Source organism: Anastrepha ludens, chromosome 3 (assembly GCF_028408465.1).
Source record: "Anastrepha ludens isolate Willacy chromosome 3, idAnaLude1.1, whole genome shotgun sequence".
In the NCBI taxonomy this organism is placed as follows: Eukaryota; Metazoa; Arthropoda; class Insecta; order Diptera; family Tephritidae; genus Anastrepha; species Anastrepha ludens.
The window spans coordinates 17,070,035-17,093,551 of record NC_071499.1 but is presented as its reverse complement, the minus strand read 5'-3'; the positions used below and the strand labels follow the sequence as shown (position 1 = coordinate 17,093,551).

At 38.3% G+C, this 23,517-nt stretch overlaps 1 protein-coding gene across 1 annotated transcript in view; it reads right to left on the bottom strand.

The window, feature by feature from the left end:
• Positions 1–4,328: 4,328 nt before the first annotated feature.
• Positions 4,329–23,517, bottom strand: part of LOC128857069 (protein yellow) — a 32,146-nt gene continuing 12,957 nt past the window's right edge. Inside the window, exon 2 of the mRNA XM_054092633.1 lies at positions 4,329–6,140. Within this exon, the coding sequence (XP_053948608.1) occupies positions 4,729–6,140 (1,412 nt within the window). The 3' untranslated portion in view covers positions 4,329–4,728. The remainder of the gene's footprint in view (positions 6,141–23,517) is intronic.

Here is a 23,517-nt window from a genome sequence, read left to right as displayed (position 1 = left end):
TGGTGCAAATCCCTTTTGCGAATTGTGGATTCTCTTCCATTAATGCAACTAGCTTTTCTAATTGCTGTTTGGTACTCACGACATTCGACCTGCATAAAATTAACAAAATTAGTATATATTTATTATTTGGTTACTATAAAACAATAAATAATCGGAAACAACTTACATTTTAACAAGTTTTCCCACAATACGCTACACAATCGAAAGCAAAATTGCATTCGACTTTAAATTCGGTATGCAACGAAATTTTCGACAAGGTTGCACCGCTCATAATACCAAATAGACATTCGATTTTCGATCTTCGACAACCAACGAATATCGAAGATCGAATCCAACTCATAATAGGGGCCATAAGGTTCTATTTGACTTAGATATTCCCTTGAGGAAATCGAAGCAACAGCGAGAGAAAAATGTCGTAATGAAATCACCGGCAGAATTTCCCGACAATTATGGCCTGCTCTCAATGCTAAGCGCACAGAATCTCTGCTAAGCTAAAATAAGCATAGTTTTTGCACACTGATATCCTTTACAATGGGGCACTGCCTAATATGCAGACTAGCCCAGAGGTTGGGCGTGCAGATATTTGACTACTGCAGAAGCTGTCTGAATGAGAAAGTAGAAAATACGATATCGTGCCTTCTGTGCCATTGTCCAGCTCTATCCAGACGTAGGTTTACTATTCTGGGTCGAACATTTTTGAATGAATTGGAAGCTCTCAGTTCTGCAGAAATCAGGGATATTCTAAAATTTTTGAAAAGCACACACTAGTTTTAGGAGAGATAGGAACAAGTTCCACACGCGTCATCATAATGGGGTATGAGCCTGAGTGCGTCCCACAATCGCTTCAGTCTAACCTAGATGTTCCCTGCCTCAGGCTGGGAAAGCCAAATTCTTCGAGTAAATGTTCCGCCTTGCGGACAACTTTCAGTTTATCTGCAACAGAAGCATTTTTGATATCATTCGGATCCATTTAATCTCGTTGAAAGATGTGCAGTCTTGTCTTAGCCGATGCAATATATTTGCACAAGATATGCTCTGTGGTCTCATCATCCTTCAGACAGATTCTCACTCTGTTTCATTCTCATTGCCAATGTGAAGATGTATTTAGAGATGTTAATCTTTAAGTTTATTTTGCTCTGATTTAACGCAAACCATGGGTGTGCATGGTTGTGGATCACGCAACAACAACGGCAGCAGGGTAATTTATGTGTGCGAGATATTTCAGCTTGTAATTCGTGGCTCAATCTTCCCCCACAAGGAAATCCATAAATACATGCAACTGGATTTCACCCAGTGGGACCGAATATACCATATTTGCGTGAGCCAAAAGTAAAGAGGCTCGCTACTTGATGTCAGGAATAGACGGGAATCCGACATAGGCAATGACCACAAGCTAATTACCGGCGACGTCAAGATCAAGCTGAAATGCAGGAAGATAAAGGGCATTCAACGTACAACTGCTACGCTATTCTGCGGCCAGAAAAGAAATGGCAAGCGCCTTTCCGTAGAAGCTGCTCGCTAATCAGCAAAACAAAGATTGGGAAGTTACAAATGTCACGCTCAGGCAAATCGCTCAAGAGGAAATCGGCACAGTAAAAGCCACCAATACCAAATCATGGATCTCTAATACTACTTGGGGTATCATTCAGCGCAGAAATGAACTCAAAAGGCAACTCCCTTCGGCCAGCCTACAGAGAGGCGGCGAAGCAAGTAAAAAAATCGGCTAGAAACGATAAGAAAAAGTTCATTGAAGATCGTGCTAGCGATGCCGAATGATCACCAGATGCCTAGATGGAAAGAACACTTTGAAGCGATTAGTAACAATGCTCTTAGCAGCGAGTCCTGGACAAAAGGCGTCATCGTGAAGCTGCCCAAGAATGGCGATTTGCGTGACTGCGGCAACTGGCGACGAATAGCCCTGCACAACGCCACCTACAAAATCCTAGCCATGATCGTATAAGGCTAAGATAATGTAGCTCATAACTGGCAGTGCTCCACAACGCCTCCATCAGCGACCCATTCACCACCAACGGCGTAAGGCAAGGTTGTCCTCTGTTGCCCCTTCTCTTCGCCATCGTCCTAGATGACATTATGAGCCCATTGACTCTGCACAAAAGAGACATCGTAGGAAGTTTCACCAGACATCTTGAAGGCCTGGACTTCGCCGATGACATCTGACTTCTCTCTCACAAACTCACTGACATACAAGCGAAGGTGGACAGACTACCCACGCTGGCAAGCACTATCGGAGTGGAGGTCAACATCGCCAAGACCAAGGCTATGAGATTCAACCTTAATAGAGCAAGACCCATAATGGTTCATGGGTGTCCGGTGAAATTTGTCAAAATCTTCTGCTACCTCGACTGCAGTAACACGACAGACGGCGGAGGCGATAAACAAGTCAACTCCAAGTAAGGGCGACATTTGGACGAAAGCATACAGTACGGGCGAGTTCGCAAATCTCTAGGCGCACTAAACTGCAAATATTCAGCTCATTTATGAAGTCAGTATGGTTGTATGAAAGTGAAACATGACTGATCTCTAACACCAACAGCAACGACTCACTGTAGAGAGCAACGAATGAGGAGCCCTTCTTATAGCAAATCAAACGCAGAAAGTGGAGATGGATAGGTTACACGCTTAGAAAACCACCAGATAGCGTCACGAGAATGTCACTGGACTGGAACCCGCATGGAGCAGAGGTCGCGGTCCGCCAAAGATCACTTGGCGTGGCAAAGGTCGATGTTGCGCAAACTGGCAGATGCCGACATCTCATGGGACGGCTCAAAAACAACAGCCCAGAACTGTATGAAAGAGTCTTGTTGAGACTCTATGCTCCCGAGCGGAGTAAACAAGGAAATAAAATATTTGGTATGCATCTAAGTTCTCGCTGTTTGTCAATAGATGGCGCCAGTAGTGTATGCTAGTCGATTCTAACATAACCTTAACGTTATAAACCAATCTTGGGCATATGGCAAACAAACTGCTTCGACACATTAGTGATTTTGTTTTGGTAGCATAAACTTTTTTGTGTGTTTTGTGAAAATGTCTGATTTTGTGCCGAATAGTCGTCATTTGCGGGAAGTTTTTATTTTCCTCTTTCATTCGAAAAAAACGGCGGCTGAAGCGCATCGAGAGCTACAAAAAGTTTACGGAGATGCTGCCTTAAGTGAAACAACGTGACGAGATTGGTTCCGTCGCTTCAAAGACGGTGATCTTAATGTTGACGACCACCCGCGTGAAGGAAGGTCAAGAACCTTCGAAGACGCTGAATTGAAGGCATTGCTCAATGAGGATCCGTGTCGAATGCAAGAACAGCTTGCTTCCGTGTTAAGAGTTACCCGGCAATCCATTTCCAAGCGATTGCATGCTTTGGGAATGATTCAGAAAAAGGGGACTTCAGTTCCTTATGAGTTAAAACAAAGGAATGTTGAACGTCGTTGTTGTTCTTTCGCCTGTGAACAACTGCTCCAGTGGCAAAAAAGGAAAGGTTTTCTTCATCGCAGCATGACGTTTGATGAAAAATGGATTCATAACAGCAATCCAAAGAAAAGAAAGGCATGTGGACTGCCCGGTCATGCTTCTATGTCGTCGCCTCGGCCGAATATTCACGCTGCAAAGGCTATGCTATGTATTTGGTGGGACCAATTTGGTATTATTTATTATGAACTGTTAAAACCAAGCGAAACCATCACTGGGGATCGGAATCCGGCTTCAATTGATGCGATTGAGCCGAGCATTGCGCGAGAAGTGGCCGCAATACGCGAAGAGGCATGAAAAAGTGATTCTACAGCATGACAACGCTCACGTGCCAAACCCGTTAAAACCTACCTGGAAAGAGTTAAATGGAAAATCCTACCCCACCCGCCATATTCTCTAGATATTGTGCCGCCCGATTATCACCTGTTCCGATCGATGGCACAAGGTCTAGTTGACCAGCAGTTCGATTCATATGAAGACATCAAAAAATGGTTTGATCCGTGGATAGCCTCAAAAAATTAATAGTTTTATCGCGACGGTATACGAGATGTACCAGAAAGATGGGGAAAAGTAGTAGCCAGCGATGTGCAATACTTTCAATGATTCACTTGTAACCATTTTTTCAGAATAAAGTTGTATTTTCATCAAAAAACAGCGAGAACTTAGTTGCGCACCTAATAATATAATAAAATTAAAATGTTGTGGATTTTTTTTTGCTTCTTTTGGTTTTGGTTAGCCAGTCGTCTCACAGTCTTCCTTTTTCGCTTTCTCTATCGAAGGCACCGTCTAACCCAACTCGAATCCAACCGCAGTTTCCCACAAAAATGAATTTTCTCGATGACTTTCAATTAAAACACATTTTATTTTACGATAAATTCATTCCGAAAACATTTCGCAAAGAACATTTCTTAATAGGTAAAACATTGGCTCTTCACACTACAAATTATTTAAACATTATTTATATATACGGTTGCGAAATTCATAAAATGAGTATTTACAAATTTATTCTTGTCTACAATCAGTTAAGAAGCAACAGCCAGACTTTGTTACTAAAGTGCAGCGTTGCCTCGGGGTATTTGCACGGAGTTACAACAAAGTCACACAATCTATTCTAAAATTACTGATAGGTAAACGAGTATGGGAAAATAAATTTCTTCCGGGTAGATGCTCTTTCATTGTGGAATGCTTGGAAGTTGGCATATTCAGGTTTAGGTGATAAGTGCAAAAAGGTTACCGGAGTTCCCACGCTCAGCGCTGCATCCACCAGCCGGATGTGCGCGTTGTCACATAGTTCTTCAAGCCCTCCGCTTGTATCGGAAACAGATGTGGCCCACCAGCTTCATAGGTGAGACCATTGTTGAAGACGTACGCCTTGGCTGAGTCGGCGCGCTGCGTTGTGTAGCCAGTGCCCATCAATGGCGGTAGATAATTCCGGCTTGGCGGTGCGACACGTGGCACATCCGCTTGCACAACCGGCTTTGTAGGTAATGGCGGCAAGTAGGGTTTGTTTAGACGCGTCTGCGGTTTCGGCACATTTACTGGATTCGGTGGACCGTACACTTTGTTACCACCACCAATACCCAAATGTGGACCATAAATATTATTCGTACTCGTGGGCGTGTCATAGAAACTGCTAACCGAGCCAACCGAATTCGATGGCCCGTAGGCATTGTTACGTATATCGCAGACGGTGTTCTCAATCAAAGTGCTCAGCGACGCAGAGTAAATGCGGAAGTTGACGTCATTGTAGTCGAGATCGGAGAGCAAAAAGACCGGCATACGATCGGAGAGTACCCACACATTTTTATTTTCATCGATCTTCACATCGGCCGGAAACACCAGGCCGACATCATCACGATCTACAATGCCATGAAATTGTGGTGTGTACGGCATCGATGAATGCCAACAGCCCACGGCGTTTTGATCAATTAAATTGAACAGCTCAATGCCATCATCGCTCATAACATGCGCCGTCGTATGCGAATTGGGGCCACGTTCATCTAGCGCCACAAAATCATGATAACTATCTTCGACACGACTCTCATCGCGTAAAATGCGCGTCGATACGGCAAAATGACGATGACTGGCCAGAGGGCTGAAGAACATAGTACGATAGCCATCGGAACGTATGGGTGAAAGTGCCATGCCAAAGATGCCCTCATCAGCCCATTGGAAGTTCAAGCCGGCAATATTGTAGTCGCCGCGCAATGGATCCGGGAAGAAGTATGAGTGCGCCGAAAAACGCCACGATTTATTCAGTTCCCACGAATAAACAATCAAACCAAAGCCGAGTTCATCGGAAAAGTAAGCGAATGCATCGTCGCATGACTTGCCAATATCCACGGCAATGTTGGCAACAAAAGTGTTGGCATTGGTGTCATCGGCACGCAACTCATAACGGCGTATACGTGTGTTGGTGGTCAAGTCGTAGACGTTCACCGCATACGGACATGGATTGGTGGTGGTGTTGCCAATGCCAACAGTGCCGGTGTCAAGTACCCATAGACGGCCACACTCGTCCGCCTTAATGCGATACGCGGTGGTGATGCTGTTTGCACAATCGCCAGCTGTGTTGCTACGCCAATCGGGATATGGAATGAGCTCCGGTGAGCCAGTTACACTATGGTCCATGTTGATGTAAGTCAATGTAGCGGGAATACCTGGAAAGAGGTAGTAGAGTAGGATACTAAAATTAAATACGTATCATAAGTGGCTTGTACGTGTGCTGAGTGTCGAGTGTTGAATTGTCATTAGTGTCGAGTGATGATTGATGATTGACAGCTGATCAGTGACGAAATGACATGGAGTGAGTTCCTACTGCCTTAAGGAAAATGTGGTGTTTTTTTTTTAATAAATCAAAGAGATTTAATTAATGAGATTACATTTTTTTTAACAAGTCGTATCATATTTAGCCTGTCATAACAAAAGCAAAAAACAAAAACATTTGAGCAAAAATTACTCAAAGCAAATATGTACATAATTTTATGTTTTTTATTGGCATCAACATTTGGGTGGTCCACAAAAAGTCGACGCATTGAATATTCATTACAACTCAAGCCCCAGTTCGACTATTTCTAAAGCGAAATATCGTTTACCCATTGAATTAATTGTTAATTTTTAGCAATTTGTATTTTTCCTCCTCATAAAATACCAACTGGTGCTCGCTGCTTGGCTTGCATAAAAAATAACCAGTATGAATTTTTGGAAGCGAAAGACCAACAATTTCTGTTTTAAGTTGAGATTTTTTTTCATTTATTCCAGATATTTAAAAATTCTTCTGGCTAAATCGTTGCTTCATCTATGGATATACTTCCATTAGCTAATTTTTTCCAGAACTATGAAGTTTGTAATAAGTTTCTCCTCCTAAGTGAGAGTTTCTCCTTTAGAAAGTGGCTTCAACTAATGAGACTTCATGAAATAGAATATCGATTTTTCAGGCCGAACCGAAACCAAACCGCACAATTTAAAGGTCTCTGGTAGGTAGGTAAGTAGATTTGATGACAAGAGTACCACGAGTACACTATAAGAAGCTCTGGAGTGCCGTTTTGATACCCTAATGTTAACCACTACCTGCGGAAAATTTCACAATTTAAAGAAAGAGAAACCAGGATAGAAACGGAATCTAAGCTGAATAACTGCTTCAGGCTATCCCCGAAAAGTACACTAAAGAACCTCAGGCGCCCATCCGCCAGACCCGGGCATTTGTCAAGACAAGAGTCTTACGGTCTTTCCCTCTGCAGGATACCCACAGCTTATTCAATGGTGGTTGTATGAAAGCCCAAGCATCTCCGCATGAGTTCCGATTACTCAGCGGCCGGTGACCGCCGCTTTGAGTTTGGAAATTGAATGACGGGGTATCCCCAGCGCTTTAAGCGTACTACTTCTGCCGTACGGAGGCCAAAGAGTTTTTGAGATATCACAGGATAAGATAGAGCTCCATCTGTCTTGCGCTTTTTTAAGAAATCAATTATGCAGTTTCCGTTTAACAACAGTCAAGAGGACATCGATGTCTGAGATGGGGAGAACTAAAATGGGTTCTGTCAACCCTTTCTTGGCAAGCACATCAGAAATTTCCTTGCCCTCTATGTTTCTATGCACTGGAATTCAGATCAGAGAAATGTTTCCTGCACATTCGAGACGTTTGATCTCCTCCTTACAGGAGTTCACCAGAAGAGAGCTGCAACATGGCGACGACAGGGCTTTGATCGCAACTTGACATATATTTATGTTTCTGAGCCAAAAGCGATCGCTAAGCATTTTTCATGCTTGCAGGATCGCGAAGACCTCTGCTTGAAAACCCCTACTAATTTTCAGCAGTTTCAAGGAGACTGAAGTATTGGCTGATTTAGAGGAAACCCCCGCTCCTACTGCAGGTTTCTTCTTGAATCCATCGAAGAAAACATAGGCAGCTATGTCTGTCTAGACTATTTCCTCCTTCGAATCTAGCCTGCTTGGAAAGATGGCCCTAGCACAACCCTCCAAACCCAGTTTGCGAACGGAGAGATCTACGAAGTACAAAGAAGGAAGGAGAAGGAAGGAGAAATCATCAAAGAGCTGCCATGTGGAGAGAAGATTGCCTCCAATCTGCTTCACCCAATAGCACTCTGAGCAGCAATGGATTGAACTTGAAGATCAATGGAAAGTAAATGCAGAATGGCGTTAAGGGCGGCAGTGGAGCATGTTATACACGCTCTGGTGATGCCATTACATGAAGTGTTCTGTACTCTCTCTAATTTAGCCGTGTTATACAGGTTTCCGAAGAGACGATAGCTATTTGATTTCTAACGATATTACCGTCACTATCTTTAGGAGATTTCCTTGTATAAATCTGCCTTTTTGGTAGTCTAAACCATGTGATAGTTATCTTAAAGTCTTCTTCCCGATAGAATTGTACCAAACGTTCACACTTTTCGTTTCTTGTACCAAGACCAAAGGATCCTATCACGCCTTCAGCTTGTCCTGCTACATTTTCTCCAAATTATTTTATCCAAATTCTCCAGATAGCCAATTGGAATTAAAGCATTTTTGTTGTGTTCCCTGTTCCCATTATGATTATGCGCAGCTTATTCCCATAGATTTTCAATAAAGTTCAGATCTAGGAAATATGGTGGCCTTGTTGAAGTTTCAACGTTCTGTGATGCACTGTTTTGGCCACACTTCAAATGTGTGCAGGTGCATTATCTTGTTGAAAGATCCAACTTGTATGCCCAAATGTTTCACGAATCTCGAGAAAAGATGTTTCGAATAGGGCTTTATAGCTGTTTTCCGGCTGTTGCACGGCTGTGATGTCCACTCAAGAACCTTTCCTCATTTCTTAAGTCATGGAAATCGTAATTGCATTCAACCGGATCAAGCAGATTGAATTTATTTTCGTCACTAAATATTACTTTTTTCCATTCACGGGGATTCTTATTTTACAAAATCAAAGCAGTCTTCTTTATTCAAAGGTGTTTTTTTTTTTTTTTTGTAATTGTTTATGCTTCAGATGTGGCGCTGTTAGAATAGCCCTTCGAACAGTGGTCTTGCTGGCTGCAACATTTGCCATTTCTTTAATTCTTCCTGTTGGAAGGGCGGAATTCGATACAATCCTAAGAATTTCGATGGTTTCCTTTGGTTTTGGTGCCATCGCAGTTCTGTTTTTTTACTTCTTACCACAGGGAAACCTTGTTTCACGTTAAGATACAGAACATTTGATCAACTTCGACCACGCTTTTTGGAAATTTGGCGATTTTAAGTCCTTTTCCGCGATCTTTTAACCCTTTCTGCTTTCCCATTTTATTAGAAGTTAAGACATTTTCGACCAAATACAATGAATGTTTAAACAAACGATCACTTTTCACAGCTTTAATGCGCAAATATTCGAGTGCACCAACGAAGCAAGCACAATATTTTACTGTTGCGAAATACCGTTGGATGAAATAATACATATTTTAATGTATGTTTGTTTTCGACCAAAGTACGGCCTTCACTTGAATTATCAGAAACCCCTGTGCTAGATCAAATATGTTTTCTTTAATAACCATTTACCTCCATAAAAATTATTGCCTCTCATCAAATGAACCGGACTGCATATAAATATAAAGCGCATGTTTGAAGTTGCTCAAAAATGTTGTAGGTAGGTAGGTAGGTATAGTGGTTGTCGGTTGAAACTCCTATGCCTGCTGTAGACGCATTGTGATACCACCAAGGCTGTCCCCTCTCCTCACTCTACATTGTCCACATTGAACCAACCAGTGGCTTTAATATATCTAACAAGACTTGTTATTTTTATATTGGCTACTTCTTCCAAGTTATTCAGGGAACTTTTTCCTAGAGTATTGAACCTTTTTCTATCCAGAGCCATTCACCCGCATAGAAAGTGTTCTATAATATTGGGTTGGGGAAAAAGTAATGACGCATTTTGTCAATTGAGCGCGGCATTTAAACATATCTTGCGTTGTACTTATTGCATCGGGTCACACTAAACGGCGATTTGAAGACGACAATCTGTACTACAAGTGTCTCGTTGACTGTGTTGTTGTGTTGTGATAGTAGGTTTCAGTCTTAAGTTATAGCGCGTCAAAGATGGAGTCCACTAAGCAAGAAATTCTTCGTATTTTACGTTTTTACTACCTTATAGGTAAAAATGCAACGAAGGCGGCGGCAATAATTTGTGAAGTTTATGGGCCTGATACTGTAACGATTCGCACAGCACAGCGTTGGTTCGATCGATTTCGTTCTGGTGTAGTAGATGTCGAAGATGCACCCCGTACTGGTAGGCCAATCATCGTAGAGACTGATAAAATCGTTGAAATTATCCAAAGAGACCGGCATGTGAGCATTCGCTTGATTAGTCAGGAACTAGGTGTAGACCACAAAACCGTTTGGAACCATTTGCAGAAGATTGGATTCCAAAAAAGCTGGATGTTTGAGTGACATACGTGTTGACGCAAAAAAATCTCTTGGACCGAATCAACGCTTGCGATTCTCTACTAAAAAGGAACGAACTTGACCCATTTTTGAAGCGGATGGTGACTGGCGATGAAAAGTGGATCTCGTACGACAACGCCAAGCGAAAAAGATCGTGGTCGAGAAGCGGCGAGCCGGCCCAAACCATCGCCAAGTCCGGATTGACCGCCAGGAAGGTTTTGCTGTGTGTTTGGTGGGATTGGAAGGGAATTATCCACTATGAGCTGCTCAACTATGGCCAGACTCTTAATTCGGTCCTCTACTGTGAGCAACTTGACCATTTGAAGCAGGCGATCGACCAGAAGCGGCCAGAATTGGTCAATAAGAAAGGTGTTGTGTTCCACCTGGACAACGCTCGTCCTCACACATATTTGATGATGCTCGGATGGGATATCCTATCGCACTCACCATATAGTCCGGACCTGGCACCAAGTGACTATCATCTTTTCCGGTCCATGCAAAACGCCCTTGGTGATACCAAGTTGGCCTTAAAAGAGGCTTGCGAAAACTGGTTGTCTGAGTTTTTTGCAAATAAGGAGGCAGTGTTTTATAAAGGGGGGATAATGAAGTTGCCTTCTAAATGGCAACAAGTTTGCGAACAAAACGGGGCATATTTGACTTAAATCGGATAATTCTAAGTACGTTAAATAAGGCGTCAAATTTCGATTACAAATACGACATTTCTTTTTCCCCAACCCAATATCTTCTTATTCTTCAATGTCGTTACAGCTTCTGCAATAGTCGTTATAGGGCGCTCCCAGTCTACTGTCATGCCTGCCAATCAGACAATGCCCTGTTAGGATCCCGATAAGATTTCTCATGTCTTTCCTGTTTAGTTTCAACAGTCGGTTTGTGCGGCCCATGTTTCATTCCGGAGACCATAGCCTGCTGGCAGTGTGCTTATCTATAAGCATCTTACAAGTTGCTAAAGATTGAATCGATAATGTGGTACCCAATCTCGCTAGTTCATCTGCTTTGCTGTTATTTAATGCTGTTAATTTTTTATCATTTTTCCCCCTCACGGTATTGCGCTTTTTTTCCAAAAAAAAAAAAATAATTTCGTTCATTAGCAAAAAAATGTATATGGTTTTCGTTAAACAATGAACTATTTAGGTTAGGTTATGTTTGGCAGCCGCATCGCATATAGAGGCAACGATGCCACTTAGACCACGAAATGGGTCCGTTGTGAGCAGCTGGGCAACATTTCCCTCTCCATATTGAACCATCCTTGAGTTTTTTATTTAAATATAATTTTGTGTATACTTTTTTATTTTTATTTTTTTTTTAATGTTTTTTCATTTGTTTTTAATTTCATTTATTTTTTTTTTTCATTTTCTTAAATTTCATTTATTTTTTTTTTCATTTAATTGTATTTCATGGTTTTTAATTTTATTTATTTGTTTTAATTTTTTTCCTTTGATTTTAACATTTTTGATTTTTTTAATTATATTCAAATGAAAACTTAAAGTATTTCCTTTAAAATGATACGTAACTTCGTAATAAGAAACAAAATTTCGTATATGAATTTTGAGTTTTTAAAGCCTATTGTAATAAATTTATATTTATTTATTTTTTTGAATTTTTCATTTGAATATATATATTTTTTATATTTGTATTATTTGTATTTTTTTTAATGTTTTTTATTTATTTTTTGTTATTTCGTTTTTTTTTAACTTTTTTTAATTTTATTTAGTAATTTTATTGTATTTAATTGTTTTTTAATTCTATTGATTTCGTTTTTTTAATTCTTTTTCTTTAATTTTAACATTTTTGATTTTTTATTATATTTCTAACAAGGGATACAATTTCTTATATTAATTTTGAATTCTTATTTTTCTTTATTTTTCATTTGAATTAAATTTTTTTATATTTGTATTTTTTAATGTTTTTTTTAAATTTTTTTTTTTAATTTCGTTTATTTTTAATTTCATTTTTAATTTTTTTTAATTTTTTTATTTTTTTTAATTTCGATTATTTTTAATTTTATTTTAATTTTTATTTTTTTTTCATTTTATTGTATTTAATTGTTTTTTAATTTTATTCGTTTATTTATTTATTTTTTCTTTAATTTTAACATTTTCAATTTTTTTAATTATGTTCAACTGAAGACGTTAAAATTATACGTAACTTCCTAATAAGAGAAAAAATTTCTTATATTAATTTTGAATTCTAAAAGCTTATTACAATTTGTTTTTTTTTTGTTTTTTTGTTGAATTCTTCATTTGAATATAATTTTTTCTAATATTTCTTTGAATTTTTTTTCATTTTATTGTATTTAATTCTGTTTTTTCCTTTTGTTTATTTTTTTTTTATTTAATTTTATCATTTTTAATTATGTTCAAATGAAAACTTAGAGTATCTTCTTTAAAATGCTTCCCGACTTCCTAAGGAAAAACAAAATTTCTTATATGAATTTTGAGTTCTAAAAAGTTCTAAAGAGTTAAAAAGTAATAAATAAATTTTTTTGAATTTTTAATTTGAATATAACTTTTTTTTTATTTAATTTTTTTAATTTTTTCTTATATTTTTTTAAATTTTTTTTTAAATATTTTTTTTTTTTCATTTTAATGTTTTAATTTTTAATATTTTTTTTTCTCTTTTTTATTATGTTTTTGTTAGGAAAAAAGCTTCTCTTTTTCTTCGTCAAAAATCTACGAATAAAAAGCTAAATGTGTGTAAATTATGCCATTACTTTCATAGCATTTTTTTTTGTTACTTCTAAGTGTTGAATGATCCATTTTTTGTTCAAGTTAATAAGATTTCCAAATTAACTACGTTCACTTTCCACGCAATAAAGGCCAAACTACTGTAGTTTCATAAGCAAGAAATTTTTTCCATTAGTTACTCTACCAAAGTGACATCATATCTATCCAACTGCCCTCGTTCTTTTACCATTTTCAATACGAAGTATGCCTTTTAGACACACCGCAATTTTTAGCTTTGCAAAATTCAGTAAATAAAATACCAATTCAATTCAATTTTGTTTTTGTTCATTTGCCGACTGAAAGAATTTATTTGCACACTCGCCTATTTGAGTTGTGTTTGCCGCCAAGCTGTCTAGCGCTGCTGTGTATCTTTACCGGTTTTTTGCCCAAGTGTGTCTGCAACTACGGATATCTACCGGTTTTTTGAGAAGCCCATAATAAAATGCACAACAAAATGCCAACACCCGTACACCTAAACACCCGAGCAACTGAGCACTTGAACACTTGAACACCTGAACAGCGTGAACTACCAACGCGGCCGCAAGTGTGGTGCTAGGTGATTTCCAGTCAACACTTGATGTTTAATTAATTGATGTTTAATTGCTGACTAATGGCTGTCTAGTCAAGTGTTACTTATTTATTTATTTATCTAATACGCCTATGACAGCGGAAGAAGTAGTTTTTTTTTTTTGTTACTTGAAAGGAATAAGCCGCTGCGGCAAATGGGTGCCAGAAGGGGCACTTATACCGACAGGTGTAATAAATACGCAGAAATGTTGGACTGCTTAAATAAAAGTTAACCACCTCTTTACTTACTTCTATACCTTTTGAATTTATTCTTTCTGTGCTACAACGCGCCCTAAGCTTGCTTTGTTTTGCCTTGCCTAACCACCTTGCCGGAGGTGGATTACAAAAGCAGCCGTCTTATAGAAACTTATAGCAAAATGTTCATTACCAATAAATGCCCATAAATGCAAGTTATTGATATTGAGACTATTTGTTGCAACGCCAGCGCCGCTAATTGCCTATAAATCAAATAATTTTGTGTACGCATGCGTATATATGAGACTCTCGAGGCCTATTAAAATGCTGAAAATGTAACTGCCGGTGCTTGGCTTCCCAGAGGAATAACTCGTTCTCAATTTTTCAAAATTGGTAGTTACTAAATGCAGCATTACCATCAGTGGAACTGGCTAAAATCTCGAATATTCATTGCATGGTGAAAATGCATGAGAACTTTGCTCGTTAGCTGCAGTAAATAGTCCAGAAGATGGAACTTTGAGATGTATGAGCTTTAAGGCGACTTTTGTTAGTAGGCTTAATACGGCGTATAAGGACCCAGTGACTCCGCTGGCTGGGGCATTTCAAGGGAATGCAGGCAAAGGCTCCAGCTGTGAAACTATTGTGATGGTAGCAGAGGAAGAGTTAAGTTGGTTAGACCAGTTAGCACGAAGGAGAATAGAAAACGCCCCACTTTGTAGCACTCAGAAAGTCACAGGGCAAATGAAGAATTTTAGTTTGGACCTTATGCAGCTTTTGAAATCGTTCAAATTTGATCATTTTGTTGCATTCAGAAAATCAGAGGGCAAATCAAAAATATTATTTTGGAACTTACGCAGGTTCTGAGATCGTTGAAAGTTGATCATTTTTTGCCTTCAGAAAGTCAGAGGGCAAATCAAGAATTTTAGTTTGGACCTTACGCAGGTTCTGCGATCGTTGAAAGTTGATCATTTTTTGCCTTCAGATAGTCAGAGGGCAAATCAAAAATATTATTTTGGAACTTACGCAGGTTCTGAGATCGTTGACAGTTGATCATTTTTTGCCTTGAAAAAGTCAGAGGGCAAAAAAAGAATATAATTTTTGATCTTTCGCAGCTTTTGAGATTGTTCCAGTTGATCATTTTTTTGCATTCAAAAAGTCACAGGGCAAATGAGGAAAATTATTTTGGAACTTATGCAGCTTCTGGGATCGTTGGAAGGTGATCATTTTGTTCCATTCAGAAAGTTTGAGGGAAATGAAGGATATTATTTGGGGGCTTACGTAGCACTTAAGATAGATCAAATTTGTGGAAAAAGGTACTAAGAATTTCAAGTGACTTCACAGCCTGCTTAAGAGATGCTGCTGTTATGGTGCCTTCTGAGGGGCGTGGCAAATTTTTCATACTCATTAGTTGCGGGTTGTGGTGTATCTCGCTAAACCACGTTCCTGCTAGCTGGAAGAAAACCAAGGTGGTCTTCATTCCTAAGGCAGGAAGGAGGGGCCACGTCCTGGCCAAGGACTTCAATATGATCGACTATCATATCCGGCTTGAAACCAGACTTTCTCCAGCCCAACATGCTTACCTGAAAGGGAAATCTACCGAGTAAGTCTTACATGAGATGGTAGTGAAGGTAGAAAAATCTCTGGAGGGAAAACAATTCACTTTGGCGGCCTTTATAGACATAGAGGGCGCCTTTAATAATATGATGGCTGAATCAATTGTCACTGTTCAAAAAAGGCTAGGGGGAGAAAGACCTATCTACCTCTGGATCTCGTCCCTGCTTGGTAGTAGGGAAATAAATGCTGTGGCAGGAGGGGCAAGAAAGACTAGAGTCGTACATAGGGGTACATAGTAGCTGTGGATGGGACTTTAACTCGCTTAACCAGGAGTGGGGTAATGGTGGTAGCATATGCCGATGACTTAGTCCTAATGGTCTCAGGTCCCTTCCCATCAGTAATGTCTGAAATTTTGAAAAGTGCACTGACTCAGTACATGGGCTGCCAGTTGCGGTCTCAGAGTCAACTCTGACAAAACGGAGTTGATGCTATTCACCAGAAAATACAAGCCTCCACCTTTTAAGCTTGCAAGACTTTACAACCAGTGTCTTACACTTTTATCGTAAGTCAAGTATCTTGGTGTAATACTTGACCCCAAGCTCCATTGGAAGCTGCACATAGAAAATCGAGTTAAGAATGCCAATATAGCCTTCTACGCTTGTAAATCTATGTTCGGCAAAAAATAGGGTCTCAAGCCACGTGTCGTACTTTGGATGTACAACTTAGTGGTTCTGCCAATTTTGACATACGGTTGCCTAGTTTGGTGGGGAGCTCTTCAGAAGGGCTACAACACCACTAAACTAAAGAGAGTGCAGAGAACTACATGTGTGGGCATCACTGGTGCTTGTAGAACATGTCCCACTGCTGCGCTCAATGTTATTCTGCACTTACTTCGTGTAGATCTGCAGGTTAAATCCATTGCTGCTCAGAGTGCTATTAGGTTGAAAGAGATTGACCTTTGGAGACAACTTCCTGTAGGACATAGTAGCACCTTGACGCAGATCTGCCCTTCCTTCTCTGTTATTCGCACTGACCTCTCCATCCGCAAACTGTGCTTTGAGGGTTTGCTAGGGCTATCTTTCCGAGCAGGCAAGATTGGAAAGAGGGGAGAGTCGGTATGGATATAAATGCCTCTGTTTTCACTGACGGAACCAAAATGGAGTCTCGAGGGGGAGCGGTGTCCTTTAAACTGCCGGAAACTAGCAGCGTTTTTCAAGCAGAGATCTTCGCGATCCTGCAGGCATGCAGAATGCTTCAGATCGCTGTTGGGAGGGAAACAGACATTAATATTTTATCCGATAGTCAAGCTGCGATCAAGGCCCTGTCGTCGTCGTACTGCAGCTCTCTTCTGGTGAACTCCTGTAAGGAGGAACTCCAACGTCTCGAACGTGCAGGAAACATTTCCCTTATCTGGGTTCCTGGGCACAGAGAAAGAGACTGTTCGGCTCTGGGGATGACTTGAAGAAATTCTCCAGCCTAGATCCCTTTTCTCTCCTCCACTACATCAACAGCACTGGATGGCTATAGACGGTTTTTTTTTCTCTTTTTCTTTTCACAGGTGGTGGTCCACATTGTAGTATCAAAACGGCACGTAAGTGCTACTTGAAGTTTGCCTGGGGTACACTTGCCATCTTACCTACCTACCTGGTTGCGGATAAAGTTAAGGAGTTAGTACGAAAGGTTTCACCAGTTTCTCAAGCATTTTCTTCTTTTAATTGAAATTTTAATTTAAATAATTTTTTTTTTTAATTAAGCTTTTCCCACATGAATATTGAGTTGAACAATTCAAAAAATTTTTACTATAAGAATTTATGCTTTTTAAAAAATCATTTTTTTTTTGTGCCAATTTTCTTTGGTACTAAAGCACAAACAACTACAAACTATGCTCTTTGCTTTAACCTTTCTGTTCTCACTTAATTGCTGTCATTAATTTGTGCCTGCTACTACGACACAACTCAAGTGTGGGAATAATAATTAAGCGATTAATTTCCACTTAATTATATTCATTTTACTTGCAGCTTGTGGCAAAAGGTGCACAGATTTCATGCCATATATGCACTGCATATGTACTTACAAATATTTCCAGCCAGTTAATTAGCAAAAAATTCAACTACTGCAGTACGAGGCAAGCATAGGCATTTGTGTAGGTACATAAATATTTAATTTTTAATAAAGCAATAAGGCAGCCAGTGCCACCTCCTTACAGCCACCTCCTCCGTCTCCTTACCATACAATGCCATTTATGTATAAGTGACATGTTCGCTAATAGGTGCGACTGAAATTTATTTAAAAAAAAAAAAAAACGTCGAACCAATTTCATTTCTAACAGTTATTGTCAGGTAATTAGGAAAAAACATGAATTGTCGACATAAGTGGACGAAAAAAGGAAAATAGGAAGGACTACAAGTTGGGGAAAATTTTTTGTTTATCCAGTTTTAATCAAATTATGTGGGCATCAAACGCTGACAAATGCACCAAATTCGACTGACATCCATCAACTGCACAAAAGTAGTGAAATAATTTAATGGCTACGCTGCTTGTAAGGTAAATGGATAGTGGGCATGAGGTGACAGTGGTCCGTATTTGATATGAGTGAGAGAGAGAAAAATATTCAATGATGCTTTCGGAATACTTATAATATTTAAAATATATACAAATTTACTAAGAAATGTTTTCTAAACTCAATAAATAAATTCAGGTAAAGAGTGATCAATTCAGAGGTATTTGGAATGACTCATTGAAGGCCTTCGGTCGGTATCTGTAAGTATCTTTAGTAAGTTAGTTGGCCGTATGGCAACACTACGCTATATTGAAACCTAGTGTTGTAGAGATTACGGGCTTTCCGGGCATCAATAAGTCGTGTGTCATGGCGCGATAGCGTTCGCCAGTCACTGTTACATTGGCGCCAGCCTCGTCTTTGAAGATATATGAGTGGATGATTCCCCTAGCCCATAGGCCGCACCAAACGATTATTTTCAATGGATGTTTTCAATTGGGGTAATGGCTCTTCTTGAATGGCTTCGGGTTATTCTTCAGCCCAAATACGGCGGTTTTGCTATAAGTTGGTCTAAGCGCGCGATGAACACTTCACAGAGCGTCGATTTTCGTAATACAATGTTACGATTTATAGACGTTGTTAAGGCGTAAGTCTTAAAATGCCAATGAATATGGGAAAAATATGTACTTAGTTTGTCAGTAAGTCACGCGTGATCTGTCAAAATATATTAACAATATTGGAAAAAGTACCTGTAATCTGATCACCCTTTACAAGCACATGACTCGAATATGGATCAATAAAAAATCTAGAAAAAATATTCTACTGCTTTAAACTCTATCCTCCGCTTTATAGAGAAAAAGAAGAAAAAACGAAACAAATTTGGGTATAACTTTGGCCTTAACCCATCAAACATGTGCACATTGACCTATGAGATGTTAGTGAGAATCGATAATTGAAGTAAGCCAATGTATTAGGGGTCCCAAATTACTATTGAGAAATGAAAGAATGTTTCTTTCACGAGGTGAAATATTTTCATCTCGCTTTGTCGATTTGTCACCCTCTCTGCGCCATTATTAATATAAACATGGCCTTTAGCGGGCTTGCCGCAACATGGCTCTCATTTCTACGCAAAATCTTTACTTTTTTACACCCGAGCACTTGAGCCCGCAGATATTATAATTCTGATCAAATCACGGTTGTATGTAACAACATCAAGGAATCCGGATAGATTTAGATATACCTCCAAGTTTTTTTTTACATGGTAGTTAAGTACATTAAAAAACGTGCAAAAATCGGGTAAAATAGTACATGCGACATAAGGAAATTTTCAGGATATGTTCCACAACTTTAAAAATCGGGTAATAGAAAAAACTCTAAATATTTTCCCAAAAAACCATGTAAAAGCAATAATAAGGAAATTCATTATATATTACAAAAGTTTTTAAGAAATAATAACAATATATTTTTTATTGGAACAACATTTTATTAGTGTTTTCACTGCACCATAAGTACAAAACATATTGTATAAAACTTCAAATTGAAATGAAAAACAAAATCAAATTTGGAACTACTTTTACGTTTATTACGGAATGGATCAAAAATGTTATCTTCAGAATATTCCATATATCAGATAATATGCCAAATATGTCCAGCCCAACTGTCGGGCTTTCTTCAATTTGTTAATGTCCCGCGTTGGTTTTTTCCTACAACCATGTCCATTTTTGATAAAAAAAAGTCTGTTATTAGCCGTTTTTTGTTTGCTTTCTCGAGTTGTTTATACAAGATGTTGCAAAATGAATCACCCTATTGGAAAATTTATAATTTTTGCAAGTGGCGTTAGACGTCAATCATATTTGTCACTTATGAACTGGACAGCTGTAGTATACGAACCGGCAAGTAATGGAGCGTTAAAGGTCAAATAAAGGTTTCTGTCATTGAATTTTTTTTTAATCAGTAAAAACAAAATTGGATGATTAATTTTGCGCTACCTAATTGTTATCGAGTTAAGGGGTTAGGGGTAGTCAGAATTTTTAAAAAAAATTTATTTTTATTTTACATATTCGTAAGGTATAGAATCTTAAAAATATTGTGTGAAAATTTGAATAGAATCCGACAAATACTTTTCGAATTATTCAACAATTAACAAAGAGCGCTCGGGCGCTCCGAAGTCGATAGCTAAACTTTAAATGCGTTTTTCTCAAAACTATGTTTTTTGAACTGTTGATCACTGTAACTTAAAAACCGATTGGTAGATTTCTCTTGAAAAACATAAATAACTCGTGCCTGATCGAAGGATTTTTACTTCAAAAATTTCGATTTTTTTAATTATCGGTTTTTTTCTCGAAAATCTGAAAAATATTTCCTGAGGCCGTCATTTTGTAAATTTTGAAAAAAAAGCTTCGATCAAGCACAAGAATTTCTATTAATAAAACTGATTTCTCTTGTCCGATTGATTTTAGATGATTCACCAAGGACTTCTGATGATCACCGCAAGGGACTTCTGGAGAAACGGGGTTCACACAAACAGCGATAACTTTTACAATTATTAATATTTTTTTTGTTTGCTAAATGCAAGTGAAAACATGTTATATTAGTGCTATGTTTTTATTTTTGTAAAATAAAGCAATTTACTGAAAAAAATAATTAAAAATCATAATTTTTTCGGGCCTCTGATTACCCCTAATCCCTTAAATCCGACCTGTATTTTATGTTGAAATTTTAATGCATAGCCGGACTTGGTTAGTTATAAAATTTACTTATTGCTCTTATCGTATTCGAAAAGTTTTTACTCATTAAGACGATCTTTTAGGATCTATGTTTTGCTTAGAAAAACAGGTTTTGTGTTGAGATTCATACGAGAATGAAAATTTCATGCAAGAAAATGTATTAGTGAACCGTGTTATTTAAAAATTGTTTAAAAAAAGACAGTGTAGAAAGATGGTTGGGTTTATACACCTGCACCAACCACTATTAATTCGTATCCTTATGATTTATTCTCATATACATCTCGCTGGAAAATTATAAATACACAACTATTTTTTTATAAAAATCTGGTATAGTCCATTCATACTACAGCAAAAACCGTATAACTCAAAGTTTCAAACTTTGCACATAACTTTTCACAACACTAAAATGTCATGAAAACTTCCAACACTTTAACCAGAATTTTTAGAATTTATCTACTAGGTTATTCAATAAGTTTTGCGGTTGGATAAGAAAAATAAAACATCAGTACATCTGTCCCAAAGAGAATTCAATTTATCAATTCCATCCATGAAGGTAGAACCTGGAGGGGCTACAAAACACGCTTCCACAGCTGTTATGACCTCATTATTCGATGAAAACAGCGTTCCACGCATGAATTTTTTTTAGCTCTGGAAAGAGATGGAAGTCGCTAAGGGCCAAATCTGGTGAATACGGTAAATGCTCCAACAATTCGAAATACAATTCATGGATTTTAGCCATTGCTAAAGTGCTCTTGTGAATCTATGCGTTGTCTTCATGAAAAACAATTTTTTTAAAGGCTACAATAATATTCAGAATTTGTTGTTTAACCCTACAAACTGGTAATCCACAAACAAAACTCCTTTCTCATCCCCAAACAGCCGGTGCTAACACTTTTTCTAGGCACGAACTCGTTTCGGAGCTGAAGAACCATGTTCACACGACTGTTTAGCCTCTGGATTTGATTTAGGATCACGGTGGGAAACCCATGTCATATTCATAGTGATATGTGTGATCGATGCACAAAATTCACTTTATCCTTTCGAAAAAGCTCTAAACGTTGCTGAGAAAGTCACATTCGAATGTGTTTTTAACTCATTGGCAAGAGAATGCGGCACTCAACTTTCTGAAACATAATACTTCAGCACAAATATTGCTTACACTGCCCAAGGAGACGCCTCGAGCTTCTACTAAATCTCTTTCAGTCACTCGACGATTTTCCAATATGACATCCTGTATGTTTCTACGATTTCTGGTGTTGTTGCTCTTTTTGGACGCCCTTGACTGGCATTGTCTTCAAGGCTTGTACGACCACAATTAAATTCAGCAACCCGTCTTTCCACTGTCCTAAATAATGGCGGTGGCAGTTATGGCGCCAATTAAGAAGAAGAATTAATGGCGAAAAGTCCTTGTATACTTTCAACTAACGTTCCCTTCTTTTCAAACCTTACAAAAATAAAAATCCAGTCACTTGAAATTGACGAAACTTCATTTTTTCCATCGTAGAAAATACTGTGACATGTCGACACTAAATGGATTGGAAACAAAGAATGAATTGCCAGATTGAAATGAAACTTCCCATTTCCCCATTCATATGAAGAAGGTGCCAACATAACAAAAAAAAAATTCTTATCGAACCACTAAACTTATTGCACAACTTAGTGCATAAGTGAGATATATATATTTTTTGTTATTTTTTTGTTTGTTTGTTTTTGAAATCATCTCTCAAGCTACTAAATAAGGCCTTTTGCGAAAATCAAATACATAGACTTGAACTCCTTCCGTTTTCACCTCCTTATTAACCACTTCCACACCACTGTGCTACTACTTTTCACATAATCCTTAATTTGAAGCTACTCAACTGTCAATCAGTTGGTGCCTAATCGGTTAAACCAAACTGCGTACATTTCATGTATGTTTAAGTAACGAGTTCACGATTTATCGGCAAATTAGCCCACTTGTTTTGTACTTTTTCGTTTGCGTTATGGTTTTGCCGCAATTTTGTTATTGTGGTTTTGCTTTATTTGCTTTATTTTATCGCAATTAAAACTTAACTGATCTAAACTTTTTTACCACTTTTTATTTGTCACTACTTTTATGTCACATCTGTTGCAACAAATCAATTTGCGCTATTTTGTCCACCGCGATGAACATTTGTTGTTGCTTGTTGCACACCTTTATGTGTTGACAGGTGATTTATCTATATATAAACATATATAACACTTCCATGTGATCGAAATTGCCGTTATGTGGATTTGAGTAACAATTGCATATTTCAATGATGCTAACGGTAAACATGAGCCATGTAACAAGAGCAGAATTTAAGTCAGTTGAATGGAAAACGGCGGCCGTCGTAACCAAATGGGTAGGTGCGTGGCTACCATTCGGAAGTGCGTAGGTTCAAATCTTAATGCACGAAGAACCAAAATAATAGGAAAAGTTGCTTCTGATAGCAGTTGCCCCACGGCAGGCAATGGCAAATCTGCGCGTGCACTTCTGCCATGAAAAAGCTTCACATACAAAAAAAAAAAATATCTGCCGTAAGCCGACTCTTTACATCTGTAGGTCCCTCCATTTGTGGTACAACATCAAGACGCCTGCCACAAATAGTAGAAGGAGCTCGGCCAAACACCCAAAAAGGGTGTAAGCGCCAATTATTTATTTTATCTTTTTTTAACGAAATAAATGCGACAGAAAAGCAAACACAACAAAAGAAAAGAAAACAAAAAATATATTTTTTTATCCAAAAACAATAAATTACTTATTTATCACTACATTTACGCACATATCCAATTATCTAAATTGCCCAGCCAAATCAGTAGAAAAATCAACGTTAAAGCACAAAAG